Below are 22,394 nucleotides of genomic sequence, written 5' to 3'. Positions count from 1 at the left end.
TAAGAACCACCAAGCTATTCTAGTTATTGACTTCAAAGCCTTGGTTTAAACTCCCAGTGTAATGTCTGAAGAATGCAGTCCCTTGAACATTTTAAACAACTTTATTATTATTTACTTAGATATAATTGGATACAAGGAAGGAAGCTACATTTCATTTATAAAAAAAAACAGAAAAGAAAAAAAGTTTTTTTGGGGAAAAATGCAAAACGGACCCCCAGATCAACGTCTAGGAGCTACCCTATACCCCCTAGAGCCGGTCTCACCCAGGGGGCAGCTCTGTGACGGCTCCTAAGAGGCCTGCGAGTCGCTGTCGTCAGAGTTCTTGAACGTCTCTGCCTCGGGCAACGACACCAGGGCTGTGTCGGCCTGCACTTCCTCCTCGTCTGGCAGCACCAGGGGCTGGTCTCCGTCTCCGCTGGCCTCGCTGCCCTCCCCCTCCTGGCCCTCCCCGAGGCTGGTGTCCTGGCTGGTGTCCTGGCTGGCTGAGCCTGGCTCCGTGGAGGAGAAGGAAGACGGCTTGTTCCTCAGTTCCGCCTGGGTGGGCACCCGCAGGGAGATCTCAGAGGACAACGACTCAGGGTCTGGACCTGGGGGACAGGAGGGAGGGAGAGGGGATCAGTCCAACATCACGGCTCTGCCCATATATGGGATACAGGGTTCCATTTGGGACTCAACCACATGCTCCATCATGTGATTCTAGTGTGCTGCAGTGTATAATCTCTGTTTTGTTTGAACTCATGACAACACAACTCTGTTACCCCCAGGGTGACACGCATGCTTTGATACCATGCGTTCATAAGAAAGTGGCTCGCTAGCAATGCACTTAATAACATGACTAAATGGACACAAGCGTATACTGTCTCTGTACCATTGGTGGCTTCTTGATAGCATTAGCCATAGTGTCTCTGTACCGTTGGTGGCTACGTGATAGCATTAGCCATAGTGTCTCTGTACCGTTGGTGGCTACGTGATAGCATTAGCCATACTGTCTCTGTACCATTGGTGGCTACGTGATAGCATTAGCCATACTGTCTCTGTACCATTGGTGGCTACGTGATAGCATTAGCCATACTGTCTCTGTACCATTGGTGGCTACGTGATAGCATTAGCCATAGTGTCTCTGTACCATTGGTGGCTACGTGATAGCATTAGCCATACTGTCTCTGTACCATTGGTGGCTACGTGATAGCATTTGCCATACTGTCTCTGTACCATTGGTGGCTACATGATAGCATTAGCCATAGTGTCTCTGTACCGTTGGTGGCTACGTGATAGCATTAGCCATACTGTCTCTGTACCGTTGGTGGCTACGTGATAGTATTAGCCATACTGCCTCTGTACTGTTGGTGGCTACATGATATCAGCAAATGGGCGTCCCAAATTGCACCCGATTCCCTACATAAATTAGTACAAATAAGTAGCAAACCTTCTGCAAGCCTGTTTCTGTAGTGAGGCAGCTTGATGTACCAGTACACCCCCTGGACAGGACACTAGTCTATCTCCTGTTTCTGTAGTGAGGCAGCTTGATGTACCAGTACACCAACCTGGACAGGACACTAGTCTATCTCCTGTTTCTGTAGTGAGACAGCTTGATGTACCAGTACACCCCCTGGACAGGACACTAGTCTATCTCCTGTTTCTGTAGTGAGACAGCTTGATGTACCAGTACACCCCCTGGACAGGACACTAGTCTATCTCCTGTTTCTGTAGTGAGGCAGCTTGATGTACTAGTACACCAACCTGGACAGGACACTAGTCTATCTCCTGTTTCTGTAGTGAGGCAGCTTGATGTACCAGGACACCCCCTGGACAGGACACTAGTCTATCTCCTGTTTCTGTAGTGAGACAGCTTGATGTACCAGGACACCAACCTGGACAGGACACTAGTCTAGCTCCTGTTTCTGTAGTGAGACAGATTGATGTACCAGTACACCCCCTGGACAGGACACTAGTCTTTCTCCTGTTTCTGTAGTGAGACAGCTTGATGTACCAGTACACCCCCTGGACAGGACACTAGTCTATCTCCTGTTTCTGTAGTGAGGCAGCTTGATGTACCAGTACACCAACCTGGACAGGACACTAGTCTTTCTCCTGTTTCTGTAGTGAGACAGCTTGATGTACCAGTACACCCCCTGGACAGGACACTAGTCTATCTCCTGTTTCCGTAGCGTGAAGCTACTCCCAATCCTCCAATTTCAGGGAGGACACTAACCACAAGGCCACTGAGTTGGTTATTCCCTACATAGTGCACTGTGTTGATAACTACCTGAGGTGAGTGAGGAGGTCAGGCTGTCGTCTTCTCCTCCAGAGTTGAGAAAGACGTCGAGGGCCTCGTGGTCCGACACGTCCATCAGGTCCATCTGTTCCAGAACGTCAACGTTCACCTCCATGGAAGACATGCTACCTATTGGCCCTGTGGAGCGACACACACAACCAGCGTCACTTCACACTGCAGCTGCACCACACCGCTACCTGTGGAGCGACACACACAACCAGCGTCACTTCACACTGCAGTTGCACCACACCGCTACCTGTGGAGCGACACACACAACCAGCGTCACTTCACACTGCAGCTGCACCACACCGCTACTGTTCCGCAGTCCCATCCTGCCTCCATTTCTCACAAGGAACCTTGGAACTTATCCTCCAATGTGGTTGAAAGGGAGGCGAGGAGATGGGGTGCGAGGAATCACGGAATGACGAATTCAGAACCTCAGACTGGCGGACAGTACAACACTGAAGATACACACACACACGTCACTGTTACAGACTGGCAGACAGTACAATACTGAAGATACACACACACACACGTCACTGTTACAGACTGACAGACAGTACAACACTGAAGATACACACACACACACACACACACGTCACTGTTACAGACTGACAGACAGTACAGCAGTACAACACTGAAGATACACACGCCACTGTTACAGACTGACAGATAGCACAACACTGAAGATACACACACGTCACTGTTACAGACTGACAGACAGTACAACACTGAAGATACACACACACACACACACACACACACACACACACACACGTCACTGTTACAGACTGACAGACAGTACAACAGTACAACACTGAAGATACACACACACACACACACACACACAACACTGAAGAAACACACACGTCACTGTTACAGACTGACAGACAGTACAACAGCACAACACTGAAGATACTGTTACAAGATCACTGTTACAGACAACACAGCTCTGACATGAGACACACAGACAGACAGCACTATCATACCTCAAGTATGATGAAAGCAGGAAGGGGAAGCACAATAAAAGACAGGAAACAGTCCATTAACCGGCGTAGCATCGCTGGTTATTGTAAAGCTCAATGTCCCAGACAAAGCAGAACAAGGAAAAAGTCATAGAATCGACACCAAAACAGCAGTTACACCAGACAAAAGCGAAAGTCAATACAGAAAATATCATCTTAAAACACAAGTCTTTTTAAAAAGAGCCTTTCTTTGACCTTCTGCAACATTTTACCTTTATTTTACTAGGCAAGTCAGTTAAGAACAAATTCTTATTTTCAATGACGGCCTAGGAACAGTGGGTTAACTGCCTGTTCAGAGGCAGAACGACATATTTGTACCTTGTCAGCTCGGGGATTCGAACTTGCAACCTTTCGGTTACTAGTCCAACGCTCTAACCACTAGGCTACCCTGCCGCCCCGCCACTCTAACCACTAGGCTACCCTGCCGCCCCTCCACTCTAACCACTAGGCTACCCTGCCGCCCCTCCACTCTAACCACTAGGCTACCCTGCCGCCCCCTGCCGTATCAACAGAGGTAGTGTTCCAAATGGACCCCTACTTCCCAGGGTCCGTAGTGCTATGGTCCAAAGCAGTGCACTATAAAAAGGGGAGCCACACAGTGTGTGTTCTGGGTTCCAGCTCACCTCTTCTGTCGGTGATCTGCAGGTAGCCAGTAGAGAGGTACTGATCCATGTCCTGTTGGAAAGCTTCTTCAAAGTACTTCTGCCTCTCCTTCAGCTTCCCCTGCTGGGCGTGCTCCATGTCCAGCACCTTCTGGGCGTGCTCAGAGTCCAGCTCGGCTGGGGGGGAAACAGGAAGTACAGGACACGTAAACATAGAGGTGGATAGAGGGTTGACTTGCTCTCACGGATGCAGCCATTGAACAGATAGTAGATGAGCTCTAGTACATTTCTATGGAGGTCAGTAATACCCTCTGGATAGACATAAGGACAAGCCACAGTCAAATGATGGCGCCTCAGTCTTCCATTATTTAATGGAAACATGTTTCACAAATCTGCACTGTATAGGTCACTCACTGTGTAAGTCGCTATATAGTTACTGTATAAGTCACTGTGTAAGTCGCTATATAGTTACTGTATAGGTCACTGTGTAAGTCGCTATATAGTTACTGTATAGGTCACTGTGTAAGTCGCTATATAGTTACTGTATAGGTCACTGTTTAAGTCACTGTGTAGGTCACTGTATAAGTCACTGTGTAGGTCACTGTGTAAGTCGCTATATAGTTACTGTATAGGTTACTGTATAAGTTACTGTGTAGGTCACTGTATAAGTCGCTATATACTTACTGTATAGGTCACTGTACAAGTCACTGTTTAAGTCACTATATAGTTACTGTATAGGTCACTGTATAGGTTACAGTATAAGTCACTGTGTAGGTTACAGTATAAGTCACTATATAGTTACTGTATAGGTTACTGTATAAGTCACTATATAGTTACTGTATAGGTTACTGTAGGTCACTGTATAAGTCACTGTGTAGGTTACAGTATAAGTCACTATATAGTTACTGTATAGGTTACTGTAGGTCACTGTATAGGTCACTGTATAGGTTACAGTATAAGTCACTATATAGTTACTGTATAGGTTACTGTAGGTTACTGTATAGGTTACTGTAGGTTACTGTATAGGTTACAGTATAAGTCACTGTGTAGGTCACTGTTTAAGTCACTATATAGTTACTGTATAAGTCACTGTATAGTTACTGTATAGGTTACTGTATAGGTCACTGTATAGGTTACTGTATAAGTCACTGTGTAGGTTACAGTATAAGTCACTATATAGTTACTGTATAGGTCACAGTATAGGTCACTGTATAGGTTACTGTATAGGTCACTGTATAAGTCACTGTATAAGTCACTGTGTAGGTTACAGTATAAGTCACTATATAGTTACTGTATAGGTTACTGTATAGGTCACTGTATAAGTCACTGTGTAGGTCACTGTACAGTTACTGAATATAAACAAGTCATGGTCTGGTATTCCTGTTGAGCTCCATGGGAAGTGGCAGCTGTTTGTCAGAGGAGCCTCCGCTCTATTCTAGTGACCCCAAATCCATTGACCCCATGCATACAGTTTGGGACGCAACCTGTAGTTAGACTTCATCAGATAAATATCTTCTCTCTATTATAATGATCAACGTCATCCTACAGATAAGATAAATGTCTTCTCACTATTATAATGATCAACGTCATCCTACAGATATCAGATAAATGTCTTCTCACTATTATAATGATCAACATCATCCTACAGATATAAGATAAATGTCTTCTCACTATTATAATGATCAACGTCATCCTACAGATATCAGATAAATGTCTTCTCTCTATTATAATGATCAACATCATCCTACAGATATCATCAGATAAATATCTTCTCTCTATTATAATGATTAACATCATCCTACAGATATCATCAGATAAATGTCTTCTCACTATTATAATGATCAACATCATCCTACAGATATCAGATAAATGTCTTCTCACTATTATAATGATCAACATCATCCTACAGATATAAGATAAATGTCTTCTCACTATTATAATGATCAACGTCATCCTACAGATATCAGATAAATGTCTTCTCTCTATTATAATGATCAACATCATCCTACAGATATCATCAGATAAATATCTTCTCTCTATTATAATGATTAACATCATCCTACAGATGTAAGATAAATGTCTTCTCACTATTATAATGATCAACATCATCCTACAGATATAAGATAAATGTCTTCTCACTATTATAATGATCAACGTCATCCTACAGATATCAGATAAATGTCTTCTCTCTATTATAATGATCAACATCATCCTACAGATATCATCAGATAAATGTCTTCTCACTATTATAATGATCAACATCATCCTACAGATATCATCAGATAAATGTCTTCTCTCTATTATAATGACCAACATCATCCTACAGATATCAGATAAATGTCTTCTCACTATTATAATGATCAACATCATCCTACAGATATAAGATAAATGTCTTCTCACTATTATAATGATCAACGTCATCCTACAGATATCAGATAAATGTCTTCTCTCTATTATAATGATCAACATCATCCTACAGATATCATCAGATAAATGTCTTCTCACTATTATAATGATCAACATCATCCTACAGATATCATCAGATAAATGTCTTCTCTCTATTATAATGATCAACGTCATCCTACAGATATCATCAGATAAATGTCTTCTCACTATTATAATGATCAACATCATCCTACAGATATCATCAGATAAATGTCTTCTCACTATTATAATGATCAACATCATCCTACAGATATCAGATAAATGTCTTCTCACTATTATAATGATCAACATCATCCTACAGATATCAGATAAATATCTTCTCTCTATTATAATGATCAACATCATCCTACAGATATAAGATAAATGTCTTCTCACTATTATAATGATCAACATCATCCTACAGATATCATCAGATAAATATCTTCTCTCTATTATAATGATTAACATCATCCTACAGATATAAGATAAATGTCTTCTCACTATTATAATGATCAACATCATCCTACAGATATCATCAGATAAATGTCTTCTCACTATTATAATGATCAACATCATCCTACAGATATCAGATAAATGTCTTCTCACTATTATAATGATCAACATCATCCTACAGATATCAGATAAATATCTTCTCTCTATTATAATGATCAACATCATCCTACAGATATCATCAGATAAATATCTTCTCTCTATTATAATGATCAACGTCATCCTACAGATATCATCAGATAAATGTCTTCTCACTATTATAATGATCAACATCATCCTACAGATATAAGATAAATGTCTTCTCACTATTATAATGATTAACATCATCCTACAGATATCATCAGATAAAAGTCAGTAATTAGTCCGAAGTTATTATTGAAAGACTTCCTCTGTCGCGGTAGAGAACAGAGCTCCTCATCTCTCTCACACTGTCCTTACTGTAGAGTCTCCTCACAGGTCCCTGAGTCTGGTCAGAGACACTGTCCTTACTGTAGAGTCTCCTCACAGGTCCCTGAGTCTGGTCAGAGACACTGTCCTTACTGTAGAGTCTCCTCACAGGTCCCCGAGTCTGGCCAGACACCATCCTTACTGTAGAGTCTCCTCACAGGTCCCTGAGTCTGGTCAGAGACACTGTCCTTACTGTAGAGTCTCCTCACAGGTCCCTGAGTCTGGTCAGAGACACTGTCCTTACTGTAGAGTCTCCTCACAGGTCCCCGAGTCTGGTCAGAGACACCATCCTTACTGTAGAGTCTCCTCACAGGTCCCTGAGTCTGGTCAGAGACACCATCCTTACTGTAGAGTCTCCTCACAGGTCCCTGAGTCTGGTCAGAGACACTGTCCTTACTATAGAGTCTCCTCACAGAGTCCTGAGTCTGGCCAGAGGCACTGTCCTTACGGTAGAGTCTCCTCACAGAGCCCTGAGTCTAGCCAGAGACACTGTCCTTACTGTAGAGTCTCCTCACAGAGCCCTGAGTCTGGCCAGACACCATCCTTACTGTCGAGTCTCCTCACAGAGCCCTGAGTCTAGCCAGACACCATCCTTACTGTAGGGGCTCTCTCCTCACAGGTCCCTGAGTCTGGCCAGACACCATCCTTGCTGTAGAGTCTCCTCACAGAGCCCTGAGTCTGGCCAGAGACAATGTCAATATGGTAGAGTCTTCTCACAGAGCCCTGAGTCTGGCCAGAGACAATGTCCTTACGGAAGAGTCTCCTCACAGAGCCCTGAGTCTGGCCAGACACCATCCTTACTGTAGAGTCTCCTCACAGAGCCCTGAGTCTGGCCAGAGACACTGTCCTTACTATAGAGTCTCCTCACAGAGTCCTGAGTCTGGCCAGAGACACTGTCCTTACTGTAGAGTCTCCTCACAGAGCCCTGAGTCTGGCCAGAGACAATGTCAATATGGTAGAGTCTTCTCACAGAGCCCTGAGTCTGGCCAGAGACAATGTCCTTACTATAGAGTCTCCTCACAGAGTCCTGAGTCTGGCCAGAGGCACTGTCCTTACGGTAGAGTCTCCTCACAGAGCCCTGAGTCTAGCCAGAGACACTGTCCTTACTGTAGAGTCTCCTCACAGAGCCCTGAGTCTGGCCAGACACCATCCTTACTGTCGAGTCTCCTCACAGAGCCCTGAGTCTGGCCAGACACCATCCTTACTGTCGAGTCTCCTCACAGAGCCCTGAGTCTGGCCAGACACCATCCTTACTGTAGCGTCTCCTCACAGAGCCCTGAGTCTGGCCAGAGACACCTCTGTGTGGAGCGTGCAGAGACTAGCACCCAGAATCTGGCCAGAGAGACTATTCTGTGACCTCTTTATGTCAGTTAACAACCCTTTCGTGATACTGTAGTATCAGGATATTAACCACTACAGGATTAATACAGGATTACTACCACTACAATACCCCTACAATACTACAGGACACTAACACGATACCCCTACAATACTACAGGATACTAACAAGATGCCCCTACAATACTACAGGACACTAACACGATACCACTACAATACTACAAGATGCCCCTATAATACTACAGGATACTAACAAGATGCCCCTATAATACTACAGGATACTAACAAGATGCCCCTATAATACTACAGGATACTAACACGATACCACTACAGGATACCACTACAATACTACAGGATACAGGATACCACAGCATCGTGAAGAAGGCGCAGCAGCGCCTCTTCAACCTCAGGAGGCTGAAGAAATTCGGCTTGTCACCAAAAGCACTCACAAACTTCTACAGATGCACAATCGAGAGCATCCTGGCGGGCTGTATCACCGCCTGGTACGGCAACTGCTCCGCCCTCAACCGTAAGGCTCTCCAGAGGGTAGTGAGGTCTGCACAACGCATCACCGGGGGCAAACTACCTGCCCTCCAGGACACCTACACCACCCGATGTTACAGGAAGGCCATAAAGATCATCAAGGACATCAATCACCCGAGCCACTGCCTGTTCACCCCGCTATCATCCAGAAGGCGAGGTCAGTACAGGTGCATCAAAGCTGGGACCGAGAGACTGAAAAACAGCTTCTATCTCAAGGCCATCAGACTGTTAAACAGCCACCACTAACATTGAGTGGCTGCTGCCAACACACTGACACTGACTCAACTCCAGCCACTTTAATAATGGGAATTGATGGGAAATGTAAATATATCACTAGCCACTTTAAACAATGCTACCTTATATAATGTTACTTACCCTACATTATTCTTTTCATATGCATACGTATATACTGTACTCTATATCATCGACTGCATCCTTATGTAATACATGTATCACTAGCCACTTTAACTATGCCACTTTGTTTACATACTCATCTCATATGTATATACTGTACTCGATACCATCTACTGTATCTTGCCTATGCTGCTCTGTACCATCACTCATTCATATATCCTTATGTACATATTCTTTATCCCCTTACACTGTGTATAAGACAGTAATTTAGGAATTGTTAGTTAGATTACTTGTTGGTTATTACTGCATTGTCGGAACTAGAAGCACAAGCATTTCGCTACACTCGCATTAACATCTGCTAACCATGTGTATGTGATAAATAGAATTTGATTTGATTTACAATACTACAGGATACCACCACAATACTACAGGATACTAACATGTTACCACTACAATACTACAGGATACCACGACAATACTACAGGATACCACGACAATACTACAGGATACCACTACAGGATACTAACAAGATACCACTACAGTACTACAGGATACTAACAAGATACCACTACAGTACTACAGGATACTAACAAGATACCACTACAATACTACAGGATACTAACAAGATACCACTACAGTACTACAGGATACTAACAAGATACCACTACAATACTACAGGATACTAACAAGATACCACTACAATACTACAGGATACTAACAAGATACCACTACAATACTACAGGATACTAACAAGATACCACTACAATACTACAGGACACTAACACGATACCCCTACAATACTACAGGATACTAACAAGATACCACTACAATACTACAGGATACTAACAAGATACAAGATATTTGTCACGTGCGCCGAATACAACAGGTGTAGTAGACCTTACAGTGAAATGCCGAATACAACAGGTGTAGTAGACCTTACAGTGAAATGCCGAATACAACAGGTGTAGGTAGACCTTACAGTGAAATGCCGAATACAACAGGTGTAGGTAGACCTTACAGTGAAATGCCGAATACAACAGGTGTAGGTAGACCTTACAGTGAAATGCCGAATACAACAGGTGTAGTAGACCTTACAGTGAAATGCCGAATACAACAGGTGTAGTAGACCTTACAGTGAAATGCCGAATACAACAGGTGTAGTAGACCTTACAGTGAAATGCCGAATACAACAGGTGTAGTAGACCTTACAGTGAAATGCCGAATACAACAGGTGTAGTAGACCTTACAGTGAAATGCCGAATACAACAGGTGTAGTAGACCTTACAGTGAAATGCCGAATACAACAGGTGTAGTAGACCTTACAGTGAAATGCCGAATACAACAGGTGTAGTAGACCTTACAGTGAAATGCCGAATACAACAGGTGTAGTAGACCTTACAGTGAAATGCCGAATACAACAGGTGTAGTAGACCTTACAGTGAAATGCCGAATACAACAGGTGTAGTAGACCTTACAGTGAAATGCCGAATACAACAGGTGTAGTAGACCTTACAGTGAAATGCCGAATACAACAGGTGTAGGTAGACCTTACAGTGAAATGCCGAATACAACAGGTGTAGGTAGACCTTACAGTGAAATGCCGAATACAACAGGTGTAGGTAGACCTTACAGTGAAATGCCGAATACAACAGGTGTAGTAGACCTTACAGTGAAATGCCGAATACAACAGGTGTAGTAGACCTTACAGTGAAATGCCGAATACAACAGGTGTAGTAGACCTTACAGTGAAATGCCGAATACAACAGGTGTAGTAGACCTTACAGTGAAATGCCGAATACAACAGGTGTAGTAGACCTTACAGTGAAATGCCGAATACAACAGGTGTAGTAGACCTTACAGTGAAATGCCGAATACAACAGGTGTAGTAGACCTTACAGTGAAATGCCGAATACAACAGGTGTAGTAGACCTTACAGTGAAATGCCGAATACAACAGGTGTAGTAGACCTTACAGTGAAATGCCGAATACAACAGGTGTAGTAGACCTTACAGTGAAATGCCGAATACAACAGGTGTAGTAGACCTTACAGTGAAATGCCGAATACAACAGGTGTAGTAGACCTTACAGTGAAATGCCGAATACAACAGGTGTAGTAGACCTTACAGTGAAATGCCGAATACAACAGGTGTAGTAGACCTTACAGTGAAATGCCGAATACAACAGGTGTAGTAGACCTTACAGTGAAATGCCGAATACAACAGGTGTAGTAGACCTTACAGTGAAATGCCGAATACAACAGGTGTAGTAGACCTTACAGTGAAATGCCGAATACAACAGGTGTAGTAGACCTTACAGTGAAATGCCGAATACAACAGGTGTAGTAGACCTTACAGTGAAATGCCGAATACAACAGGTGTAGTAGACCTTACAGTGAAATGCCGAATACAACAGGTGTAGTAGACCTTACAGTGAAATGCCGAATACAACAGGTGTAGTAGACCTTACAGTGAAATGCCGAATACAACAGGTGTAGTAGACCTTACAGTGAAATGCCGAATACAACAGGTGTAGTAGACCTTACAGTGAAATGCCGAATACAACAGGTGTAGTAGACCTTACAGTGAAATGCCAAATACAACAGGTGTAGGTAGACCTTACAGTGAAATGCCGAATACAACAGGTGTAGGTAGACCTTACAGTGAAATGCCGAATACAACAGGTGTAGGTAGACCTTACAGTGAAATGCCGAATACAACAGGTGTAGGTAGACCTTACAGTGAAATGCCGAATACAACAGGTGTAGTCGACCTTACAGTGAAATGCCGAATACAACAGGTGTAGTCGACCTTACAGTGAAATGCCGAATACAACAGGTGTAGTCGACCTTACAGTGAAATGCCGAATACAACAGGTGTAGTCGACCTTACAGTGAAATGCCGAATACAACAGGTGTAGTAGACCTTACAGTGAAATGCCGAATACAACAGGTGTAGTAGACCTTACAGTGAAATGCCGAATACAACAGGTGTAGTAGACCTTACAGTGAAATGCTGAATACAACAGGTGTAGTAGACCTTACAGTGAAATGCTGAATACAACAGGTGTAGTAGACCTTACAGTGAAATGCCGAATACAACAGGTGTAGTAGACCTTACAGTGAAATGCCGAATACAACAGGTGTAGTAGACCTTACAGTGAAATGCCGAATACAACAGGTGTAGTAGACCTTACAGTGAAATGCCGAATACAACAGGTGTAGTAGACCTTACAGTGAAATGCCGAATACAACAGGTGTAGTAGACCTTACAGTGAAATGCGAATACAACAGGTGTAGTAGACCTTACAGTGAAATGCCGAATACAACAGGTGTAGTAGACCTTACAGTGAAATGCCGAATACAACAGGTGTAGTAGACCTTACAGTGAAATGCCGAATACAACAGGTGTAGTAGACCTTACAGTGAAATGCCGAATACAACAGGTGTAGTAGACCTTACAGTGAAATGCCAAATACAACAGGTGTAGTAGACCTTACAGTGAAATGCCGAATACAACAGGTGTAGGTAGACCTTACAGTGAAATGCCGAATACAACAGGTGTAGGTAGACCTTACAGTGAAATGCCGAATACAACAGGTGTAGGTAGACCTTACAGTGAAATGCCGAATACAACAGGTGTAGTCGACCTTACAGTGAAATGCCGAATACAACAGGTGTAGTCGACCTTACAGTGAAATGCCGAATACAACAGGTGTAGTCGACCTTACAGTGAAATGCCGAATACAACAGGTGTAGTCGACCTTACAGTGAAATGCCGAATACAACAGGTGTAGTAGACCTTACAGTGAAATGCCGAATACAACAGGTGTAGTAGACCTTACAGTGAAATGCCGAATACAACAGGTGTAGTAGACCTTACAGTGAAATGCTGAATACAACAGGTGTAGTAGAACTTACAGTGAAATGCTGAATACAACAGGTGTAGTAGACCTTACAGTGAAATGCGGAATACAACAGGTGTAGTAGACCTTACAGTGAAATGCTTACTTCTAGGTTCTAACCAACAGGGCAAAAAAGGTATTAGGTGAACAATGGGTAAGTAAAGAAATAAAACAACAGTAAAAAAGACAGGCTATATACAGTAGAAAGGCTATATACAGTAGCGAGGCTATATACAGTAGCGAGGCAATATACAGTAGCGAGGCAATATACAGTAGCGAGGCAATATACAGACTTAATGTGACTGAGATACATGGTTGTCTCACCTAGTTACCTTAAGATGAAAATCACTCTGGATAAGAGCACCTGCTAAATGACTAACATGTAAATTGATATCCCCCACATTGTAGGCTAATTATTTACCTGCCTGTCCAAGTGTGTCTCCTCCAGATCAGAAAACAACAGGACGGTTCTGTTATGTGAAGCCAGACATGTATCGTGACTATCGTCCCAGTAAGCTCTAGTCCCCACTGTGAGCAATGTCTCTCTCGGTCTTAGAGACAGGAAGCACCTACCCACTTCTCAGAACAGCAGGAAGTGGCTATGTTACTTTTATGGAACCATAGGAGTGTCTGTGTTACGGCTAGAGGTGCCACATCCTTTTGAAAGATGCATATTGTTGCAGTGAATATTTTGTCCGAGACCAAGCTCTACTCGTCATCAGCTGCCTTGACAAGAACTGACATCCGTGTGGAGTCAAGTAACAGCAGATTGAAGAACTAAGTATCATCTTTGGTTTCTGACAAAAGTTCATCCCAGAAATGCTGCCTCATTGAAAATAAGAATTTCAACCCTGAACCATTGGATTCCCACAAATCCTTGAATCCAGGATACTAACAAGATACCACTACAATACACCTTGTCACCTCCCTGCCAAGGTGCCAATTACAGGCTCAGGATTTCCAGGTAGGTCATTTCTCCCTGTCAGAATCTACCAAAGCATTTGAACACAGTCAGTCAGTTACCTCTGTGGTAAAGGGGTGTCGTTGTCAGTGGGCTGGATGTGTCAACTCGACTAGTCCCAGGTGGGCAGGAAGTCAAGCCAGCTGTCACCAGGCAGGGCCCAATAATATCTGTCTATCCCCCAAACAGCTCCCTATTCCCTTTATAGTGCACTACCAGGGCCCATAGGAAATACACAGACGAGGGTGCCATTTCTAGGGAACACTAGGCTTCCATCTGGGAAGCTACCTGTGATCAGAGACATGCATTCTATCTTCCACATCATGGTGAACAGCAGCTCAACAGAACCAGCCTCTGATTCACTAGAAATACCACTCTCCTTTTATCACATGTTGCAACACCACAACTCTTCATCCACAATACATCTACATGACGGCCTCCCATAGGTAACGTGACGTCCTCCCATAGGTAACGTGACGGCCTCCCATAGGTAACGTGACGGCCTCCCATAGGTAACGTGACGGCCTCCCATAGGTAACGTGACGGCCTCCCATAGGTAATGTGACGGCCTCCCCACAGGTAACGTGATGTCCTCCCATAGATAACGTGATGTCCTCCCATAGGTAACGTGATATCCTCCCCACAGGTAACGTGACGGCCTCCCATAGGTAACGTGATGTCCTCCCCACAGGTAACGTGATGTCCTCCCATAGATAACGTGATGTCCTCCCATAGATAACGTGATGTCCTCCCATAGGTAACGTGATGTCCTCCCATAGGTAACGTGACGGCCTCCCCACAGGTAACGTGACGGCCTCCCCACAGCTAACATTATGGCCTTCCATAGGTAACATTATGGCCTTCCATAGGTAACATTATGGCCTTCCATAGGTAACATTATGGCCTTCCATAGGTAACATCCCATAGGTAACATCCCATAGGTAACATTATGTCCTTCCATAGGTAACATCCCATAGGTAACATTATGGCCTTCCATAGGTAACATCCCATAGGTAACAGTATGGCCTCTCATAGGTAACATTATGGCCTTCCATAGGTAACATCCCATAGGTAACATTATGGCCTTCCATAGGTAACATCCCATAGGTAACATTATGTCCTTCCATAGGTAACATCCCATAGGTAACATTATGTCCTTCCATAGGTAACATCCCATAGGTAACATTATGGCCTTCCATAGGTAACATCCCATAGGTAACATTATGGCCTTCCATAGGTAACATCCCATAGGTGACATCCCATAGGTAACATTATGGCCTTCCATAGGTAACATCCCATAGGTAACATTATGGCCTTCCATAGGTAACATCCCATAGGTAACATTATGTCCTTCCATAGGTAACATCCCATAGGTAACATTATGGCCTTCCATAGGTAACATCCCATAGGTGACATCCCATAGGTAACATTATGGCCTTCCATAGGTAACATTATGGCCTTCCATAGGTAACATCCCATAGGTAACATCCCATAGGTAACATTATGGCCTTCCATAGGTAACATTATGCAAAGTTGCTTGACAAATGGTTAATCAGTTGCATTTATTTATGCATGCTGCAACAACTGAGGAATGTATTTTTAGATGTGACCCACAAGCTGGAGCTGTGACCTGTGACGTTCTCTTGTTTCTCATAGTGGAAGTCAAATGGCTTTCTGACAGAGAGAATGATGTCAATAGCTTTCTGACAGAGAGAATAATGTCAATGGCTTTCTGAGAGAGAAGGGATGTCAATGGCTTTCTGAGAGAGAAGGGATGTCAATGGCTCTCTGAGAGAGAGAATGATGTCAATGGCTTTCTGAGAGAGAAGGGATGTCAATGGCTTTCTGAGAGAGAGAATGATGTCAATGGCTTTCTGAGAGAGAGAATGATGTCAATGGCTTTCTGAGAGAGAGAATGATGTCAATGGCTTTGAGAGAGAAGGGATGTCAATGGCTTTCTGACAGAGAGAATGATGTCAATGGCTTTCTGAGAGAGAGAATGATGTCAATGGCTTTCTGAGAGAGAGAATGATGTCAATGGCTTTCTGAGAGAGAGAATGATGTCAATGGCTTTCTGAGAGAGAGAATGATGTCAATGGCTTTCTGAGAGAGAGAATGATGTCAATGGCTTTCTGAGAGAGAGAATGATGTCAATGGCTTTCTGAGAGAGAAGGGGTGTTAAAATATCAGACAGTGGAAGAGATTCCCCATAGTGCAATACTTTTGATCAGAGCCTAAATCCCCCAGCAGGATAAATGTATAATGATGAGCCCTCCAACATCTCTATTGACCCCCAGGGAAGGAGAGACACAGCATTCTATTACAGCTCCTAATTCCACTGTTATAAACATTCTTCAAGTCATGCGTCACCACTATAAATAGGAACCAAGATGAAATGTTCAGAGAAATGTAATTATATTTAATACCAAGCTATGTTAGGGGGGTGTCAGAGGGCAACCAGTGGTGACATTCTGTAAAGCCTAGTGAATTCAGTCATATACCCTCAACTGATAGACTTGTGAAGAGTGAAAAAAGGTCAGAGACCCCTACAGAGACCCCTACAGAGACCCCTACAGTGACCCCTACAGAGACCCCTACAGAGACCCCTACAGAGACCCCTACAGTGACCCCTACAGAGACCCCTACAGAGACCCCTACAGAGACCCCTACAGTGCATTACATTCCTATATATTATCAAAGCAGTGGTCACCAACCGGTCGATCGCCATCTTCAAGGCATTTCTAGCGGATCATCAAACATTTCAGTAGAAAAGCCAACGATGAAGGCATAAAGGCTTGCGTTCCTTTTTGTTTTCTTCGTGTTGTGCTGTTGGCGGTTGGTGCACTTGATGTACCAGGTAGGCAAAGTGTTCCCAGTTTCAACCATTTCATTTGTCTGAAAAGACAAACTTCTCCAACCCGGGGTACTCTTGAGATCGGTGGCTAAATCGACGGTGCCTACTGCGCTGGCCAATCGGATAGTTCAAATCACCGTGCCTCCCTACAGCTTCCACAACCCGAGTTTGATACTGGAGGAAATGAAAGAGAGAGCAGGGACCGTGAGAGGCAGACCCTCTGCTGCTCTCTCTCCCTCTGCTGAGACTAATGCCGTGTTCAAAACAACTGGGAACTTGGAAATGTCTGACTTCAGTACATTCAAGACAACTGGGAACTATAGGGAAAGTTTTTTTTTTTGAAAGGTTTATTTTAATTTTACCTTTATTTAACTGACGGCCTAGGAACAGTGGGTTAACTGCCTGTTCAGGGGCAGGACGACAGATTTGTACCTTTTCAGCTCGGGGGTTTGAACTTGCAACCTTCCGGTTACTAGTCCAACACTCTAACCACTAGGCTACCCTGCAGCCCCAGGTCATCCAACTCGGAAACTCTGGCATCTTTCTAGAGCTCAGACTTACCGACCTGATGTTCACGGACGTCATTATTTGATCTCGTTTTTTCAGAGTTCCCAGTTGTCTTGAAAGCACCATGACCATCAGATGCATGTACCATCAGTCCAGTAAAACACAATTATCCTAATTTAGGCTCAGCATGTTCTACACCAACTGATATATTGTTATTAATGCTTAAGTTTCAAAATATAATATGGTCTGAGAGGAACAATATTGGCAGGCCAGGCATATAGCCAATATATGATGTGATAACGTTTCAGGCCTACTGCACAAACCTCATTCCTACCAAACTGGTTTAATTAGGTTAATGAGAACTTTGACTGCGGTTTTGACCACTGTTCTAAAGGGTCTGAGCCATAGATGTAAAGCTATTATATTAGCTATGATCTGAGAGGGGGAGGCAGAGCACTGGCCCCAGCCTCAGCTCTCATGTTAGGTTGCTGTATACTACTCATCTCATCTACACCATGTGGGCTGCCAAATTAGGCTACTGTGGGCTGCCAAGTTAGGCTACTGTGGGCTGCCAAGTCAGGCTACTGTGGGCTGCCAAGTCAGGCTACTGTGGGCTGCCAAGTCAGGCTACTGTGGGCTGCCAAGTCAGGCTACTGTGGGCTGCCAAGTCAGGCTACTGTGGGCTGCCAAGTCAGGCTACTGTGGGCTGCCAAGTCAGGCTACTGTGGGCTGCCAAGTCAGGCTACTGTGGGGTGCCAAGTCAGGCTACTGTGGGGTGCCAAGTCAGGCTACTGTGGGGTGCCAAGTCAGGCTACTGTGGGGTGCCAAGTTAGGCTACTGTGGGGTGCCAAGTTAGGCAACACTGGCACACACACTGCACTGCTTTGCTTTATCTTGGCCAGGTCGCAGTTGTAAATGAGAACTTGTTCTCAACTAGCCTACCTGGTTAAATAAAGGTGAAATTAAAAATTAAAAACACACACACACCAAACTCTGGTCAGGTGTGGGCAGCCTGCTCTTCAGATATGACCTCCCATCTCAACACCCGTCTCACCTCCCGTCCCAACTCCCGTCAGGCCTGACCAGATGTGGTACTCACAAGTAATCCAATCATAGCGGTTTCAGACAGCACTGCTTACCTCAGCAAGCCATTGATCTCCGCAATAGCAGCCACAGTGTACGACCCAAATGTCACCCTACATAGTGCACTACTTTCTACCAGAGTTCTGATCAAAACTAGTGCATTATATAGGGAATAGGGTACCATTTGGGACGTAGGCCTACTGCTGATCTTACTCTAAATCCCTGCCTCTTTACTATAGTGGTTAAGAGTTAGAGAAATCAGTACCCTCTGAAGGGAGCGTAAAAGTAAGGAGTGAATAGACTGACACTTTAAGCCATTTTCCTGCTATTACTTCTCCAGTGCTGCATTTTTAGCCACACCACCGAGCGAATTACCCTCCTCACCCGGCTCCCGCTGCCGAGACTGATTCAAGTAGTAAAACGTCAACAACAACAAAAAAGACAGGTGTCCTATCGCTGCCTGAAAATCACCCATAGCGACACGGCAAGTGGCCCGGTAACAGTGGAACACACCGTTCACAGTCCAGTGAGCACCAGAGCAGATACCCCAGGCCGTCTATGTCTGCATGGGGGCATTCTAATTAGATTCTAATGTGGCGTATCACCTCTACATGTTAGGGAAGAACGTTGCTGCACAGTCCTGTCCAGTGATGTATATTAAGGGACTATTTCATATCTCAAGTAACTGGTGATCACTGCATTCATAGAGGAGTTATTGACTGGTAGAATTGCTCCCGTGACCTACGTCACTAACACTTAGATCCCTTCAACCTGACCTTCTCTGTTTCCTGACCATAGACAAAGTGTTGGAGCAAAAAGGAGCAGAGCGTAACTGCATGGGTTCATCATGTGACTGGGTCACACACACACAACCCAGGCTGCACTAAGTAAAGTCCTACTGAAAGAATACCGTGGTAGTAGCACAGATCACCAACATCAAAGCATCACCAAATAGACATTCCACTTTAAACATGAGGAGAATAACTAATACAGAGAGACAGACAGACAGAGGGAGGGAGGGAGACATGAAGGCATAAAGACAGGGACATGGAGAGAGATACAGACAAAGAGAGGGAGAGAGACAGACATGAAGACATGAAGACAAAGACAGGGACATGGAGAGAGATACAGACAAAGATAGAGGGAGAGAGACAGACATGAAGACATGAAGACAACGACAGGGACATGGAGAGAGATACAGACAAAGAGAGGGAGAGAGACAGACATGAAGACATGAAGACAACGACAGGGACATGGAGAGAGATACAGACAAAGATAGAGGGAGAGAGACAGACATGAAGACATGAAGACAAAGACAGGGACATGGAGAGAGATACAGACAAAGATAGAGGGAGAGAGACAGACATGAAGACATGAAGACAACGACAGGGACATGGAGAGAGATACAGACAAAGAGAGGGAGAGAGACAGACATGAAGACAAAGACAGGGACATGGAGAGAGATACAGACAAAGATAGAGGGAGAGAGACAGACATGAAGACATGAAGACAAAGACAGGGACATGGAGAGAGATACAGACAAAGATAGAGGGAGAGAGACAGACATGAAGACATGAAGACAACGACAGGGACATGGAGAGAGATACAGACAAAGATAGAGGGAGAGAGACAGACATGAAGACATGAAGACAAAGACAGGGACATGGAGAGAGATACAGACAAAGATAGAGGGAGAGAGACAGACATGAAGACATGAAGACAAAGACAGGGACATGGAGAGAGATACAAACAAAGATAGAGGGAGAGAGACAGACATGAAGACATGAAGACAAAGACAGGGACATGGAGAGAGATACAGACAAAGATAGTGGGAGAGAGACAGACATGAAGACAAAGACAGGGACATGGAGAGATACAGACAAAGATAGAGGGAGAGAGACAGACATGAAGACAGGGACATGGAGAGAGATACAGACAAAGATAGAGGGAGAGAGACAGACATGAAGACAGGGACATGGAGAGAGATACAGACAAAGATAGAGGAAATGGAGAGATAATAGAGAGAGAAAAAAAAACGAGAGAGACAGAGAGAGACAGAGAGGAGAAAAGCATTGTAACCTACAGGAGTTCCTGGAGCTGCTCCCTGGAGAGGACATGACTGGTGTCCTGGTGATCGTGACGACCCAGGCCGGCCCAGACCCCGAGCGGAGAGCGAGACCAGACGCTCAGCTATGCCACGGCTACACCACCACTACAGCTAACCCCCCATTCTGCATCGACAGAGTGGTTACACACTACCTCGCTCGGACGGATAACGCTTCTGTGCTACCAAACACACACACACACCGCGATGCTGTGAGGGAGCACGTGCAGTACTGCCAGGCTGAGGAGACACTGCTGTAGTGGTGAGGAGAGAGGAGGTGAGGGCTGCCTGGGAGTGTACCACTCACTTCTCACAAGAGGGGGAGAGCTGCCTGGGAGTGTACCACTCACTTCTCACAAGAGGGGGAGAGCTGCCTGGGAGTGTACCACTCACTTCTCACAAGAGGGGGAGAGCTGCCTGGGAGTGTACCACTCACTTCTCACAAGTGGGGGAGGTCTGCCTGGGAGTGTACCACTCACTTCTCACAAGAGGGGGAGAGCTGCCTGGGAGTGTACCACTCACTTCTCACAAGGGGGGGGGGGGGAATAGCTCCCTGGGAGTGTACCACTCACTTCTCACAAGAGGGGGAGGGCTGCCTGGGAGTGTACCACTCACTTCTCACAAGAGGGGGAGGGCTGCCTGGGAGTGTACCAATCACTTCTCACAAGAGGGGGAGGTCTGCCTGGGAGTGTACCACTCACTACTCACAAGAGGGGGAGGTCTGCCTGGGAGTGTACCACTCACTTCTCACAAGAGGGGGAGGTCTGCCTGGGAGTGTACCACTCACTTGTCACAAGGGGGGATAGCTGCCTGGGAGTGTACCACTCACTATTCACAAGAGGGGAGGGCTGCCTGGGAGTGTACCACTCACTTCTCACAAGGGGGGGGGGAATAGCTCCCTGGGAGTGTACCACTCACTTCTCACAAGAGGGGAGAGCTGCCTGGGAGTGTACCACTCACTTCTCACAAGGGGGGGGAATAGCTCCCTGGGAGTGTACCACTCACTTCTCACAAGAGGGGGAGGGCTGCCTGGGAGTGTACCACTCACTTCTCACAAGAGGGGAGGGCTGCCTGGGAGTGTACCAATCACTTCTCACAAGAGGGGAGGTCTGCCTGGGAGTGTACCACTCACTACTCACAAGAGGGGGAGGTCTGCCTGGGAGTGTACCACTCACTTCTCACAAGAGGGGGAGGTCTGCCTGGGAGTGTACCACTCACTTGTCACAAGGGGGGATAGCTGCCTGGGAGTGTACCACTCACTATTCACAAGAGGGGAGGGCTGCCTGGGAGTGTACCACTCACTTCTCACAAGAGGGGAGGGCTGCCTGGGAGTGTACCACTCACTTCTCACAAGAGGGGGAGCTGCCTGGGAGTGTACCACTCACTTCTCACAAGAGGGGAGGTCACAGAGGGGAGGGCTGCCTGGGAGTGTACCACTCACTTCTCACAAGAGGGGGAGGGCTGCCT

At 45.1% G+C, this 22,394-nt stretch overlaps 1 protein-coding gene across 2 annotated transcripts; it reads right to left on the bottom strand.

The window, feature by feature from the left end:
- Window positions 1-82: 82 nt before the first annotated feature.
- On the bottom strand, window positions 83-21,178 carry LOC135532459 (dysbindin-A-like). 2 transcript variants are annotated; one of them, XM_064959964.1, is made up of 4 exons: window positions 20,907-21,178; window positions 3,924-4,079; window positions 2,267-2,413; window positions 83-587 (listed from the first exon to the last, which is right to left on the bottom strand). In XM_064959964.1, exons 1-4 carry the CDS (start codon window positions 20,938-20,940, stop codon window positions 289-291), a joined length of 636 nt encoding a protein of 211 aa, XP_064816036.1. In that variant the 5' UTR covers window positions 20,941-21,178; the 3' UTR covers window positions 83-288. The 2 variants fall into 2 exon arrangements, with proteins under 2 accessions (XP_064816036.1, XP_064816037.1); XM_064959965.1 differs by lacking the exon at window positions 20,907-21,178 and adding an exon at window positions 13,840-13,947.
- Window positions 21,179-22,394: the final 1,216 nt, after the last annotated feature.

This window comes from Oncorhynchus masou, unplaced genomic scaffold (genome assembly GCF_036934945.1).
Source record: "Oncorhynchus masou masou isolate Uvic2021 unplaced genomic scaffold, UVic_Omas_1.1 unplaced_scaffold_1857, whole genome shotgun sequence".
NCBI lineage: Eukaryota > Metazoa > Chordata > Actinopteri > Salmoniformes > Salmonidae > Oncorhynchus > Oncorhynchus masou.
Note: the sequence above shows the minus strand (reverse complement) of the source record. Positions and strands in the feature narration are given on the sequence as shown.

Bases quoted from the DNA above. Each gene is read 5' to 3' on its own strand.
- LOC135532459 (XM_064959964.1), bottom strand. From the start codon at position 20,940: ATGTCCTCTCCAGGGAGCAGCTCCAGGAACTCCT. The intron at 4,080-20,906 runs GTAGGTTACAAT...TTTCCCCCCCAG, and splicing joins GAGCAGCTCCAGGAACTCCT to CCGAGCTGGACTCTGAGCAC. The intron at 588-2,266 runs GTAGTTATCAAC...CCTGTCCCCCAG, and splicing joins GACCTCCTCACTCACCTCAG to GTCCAGACCCTGAGTCGTTG.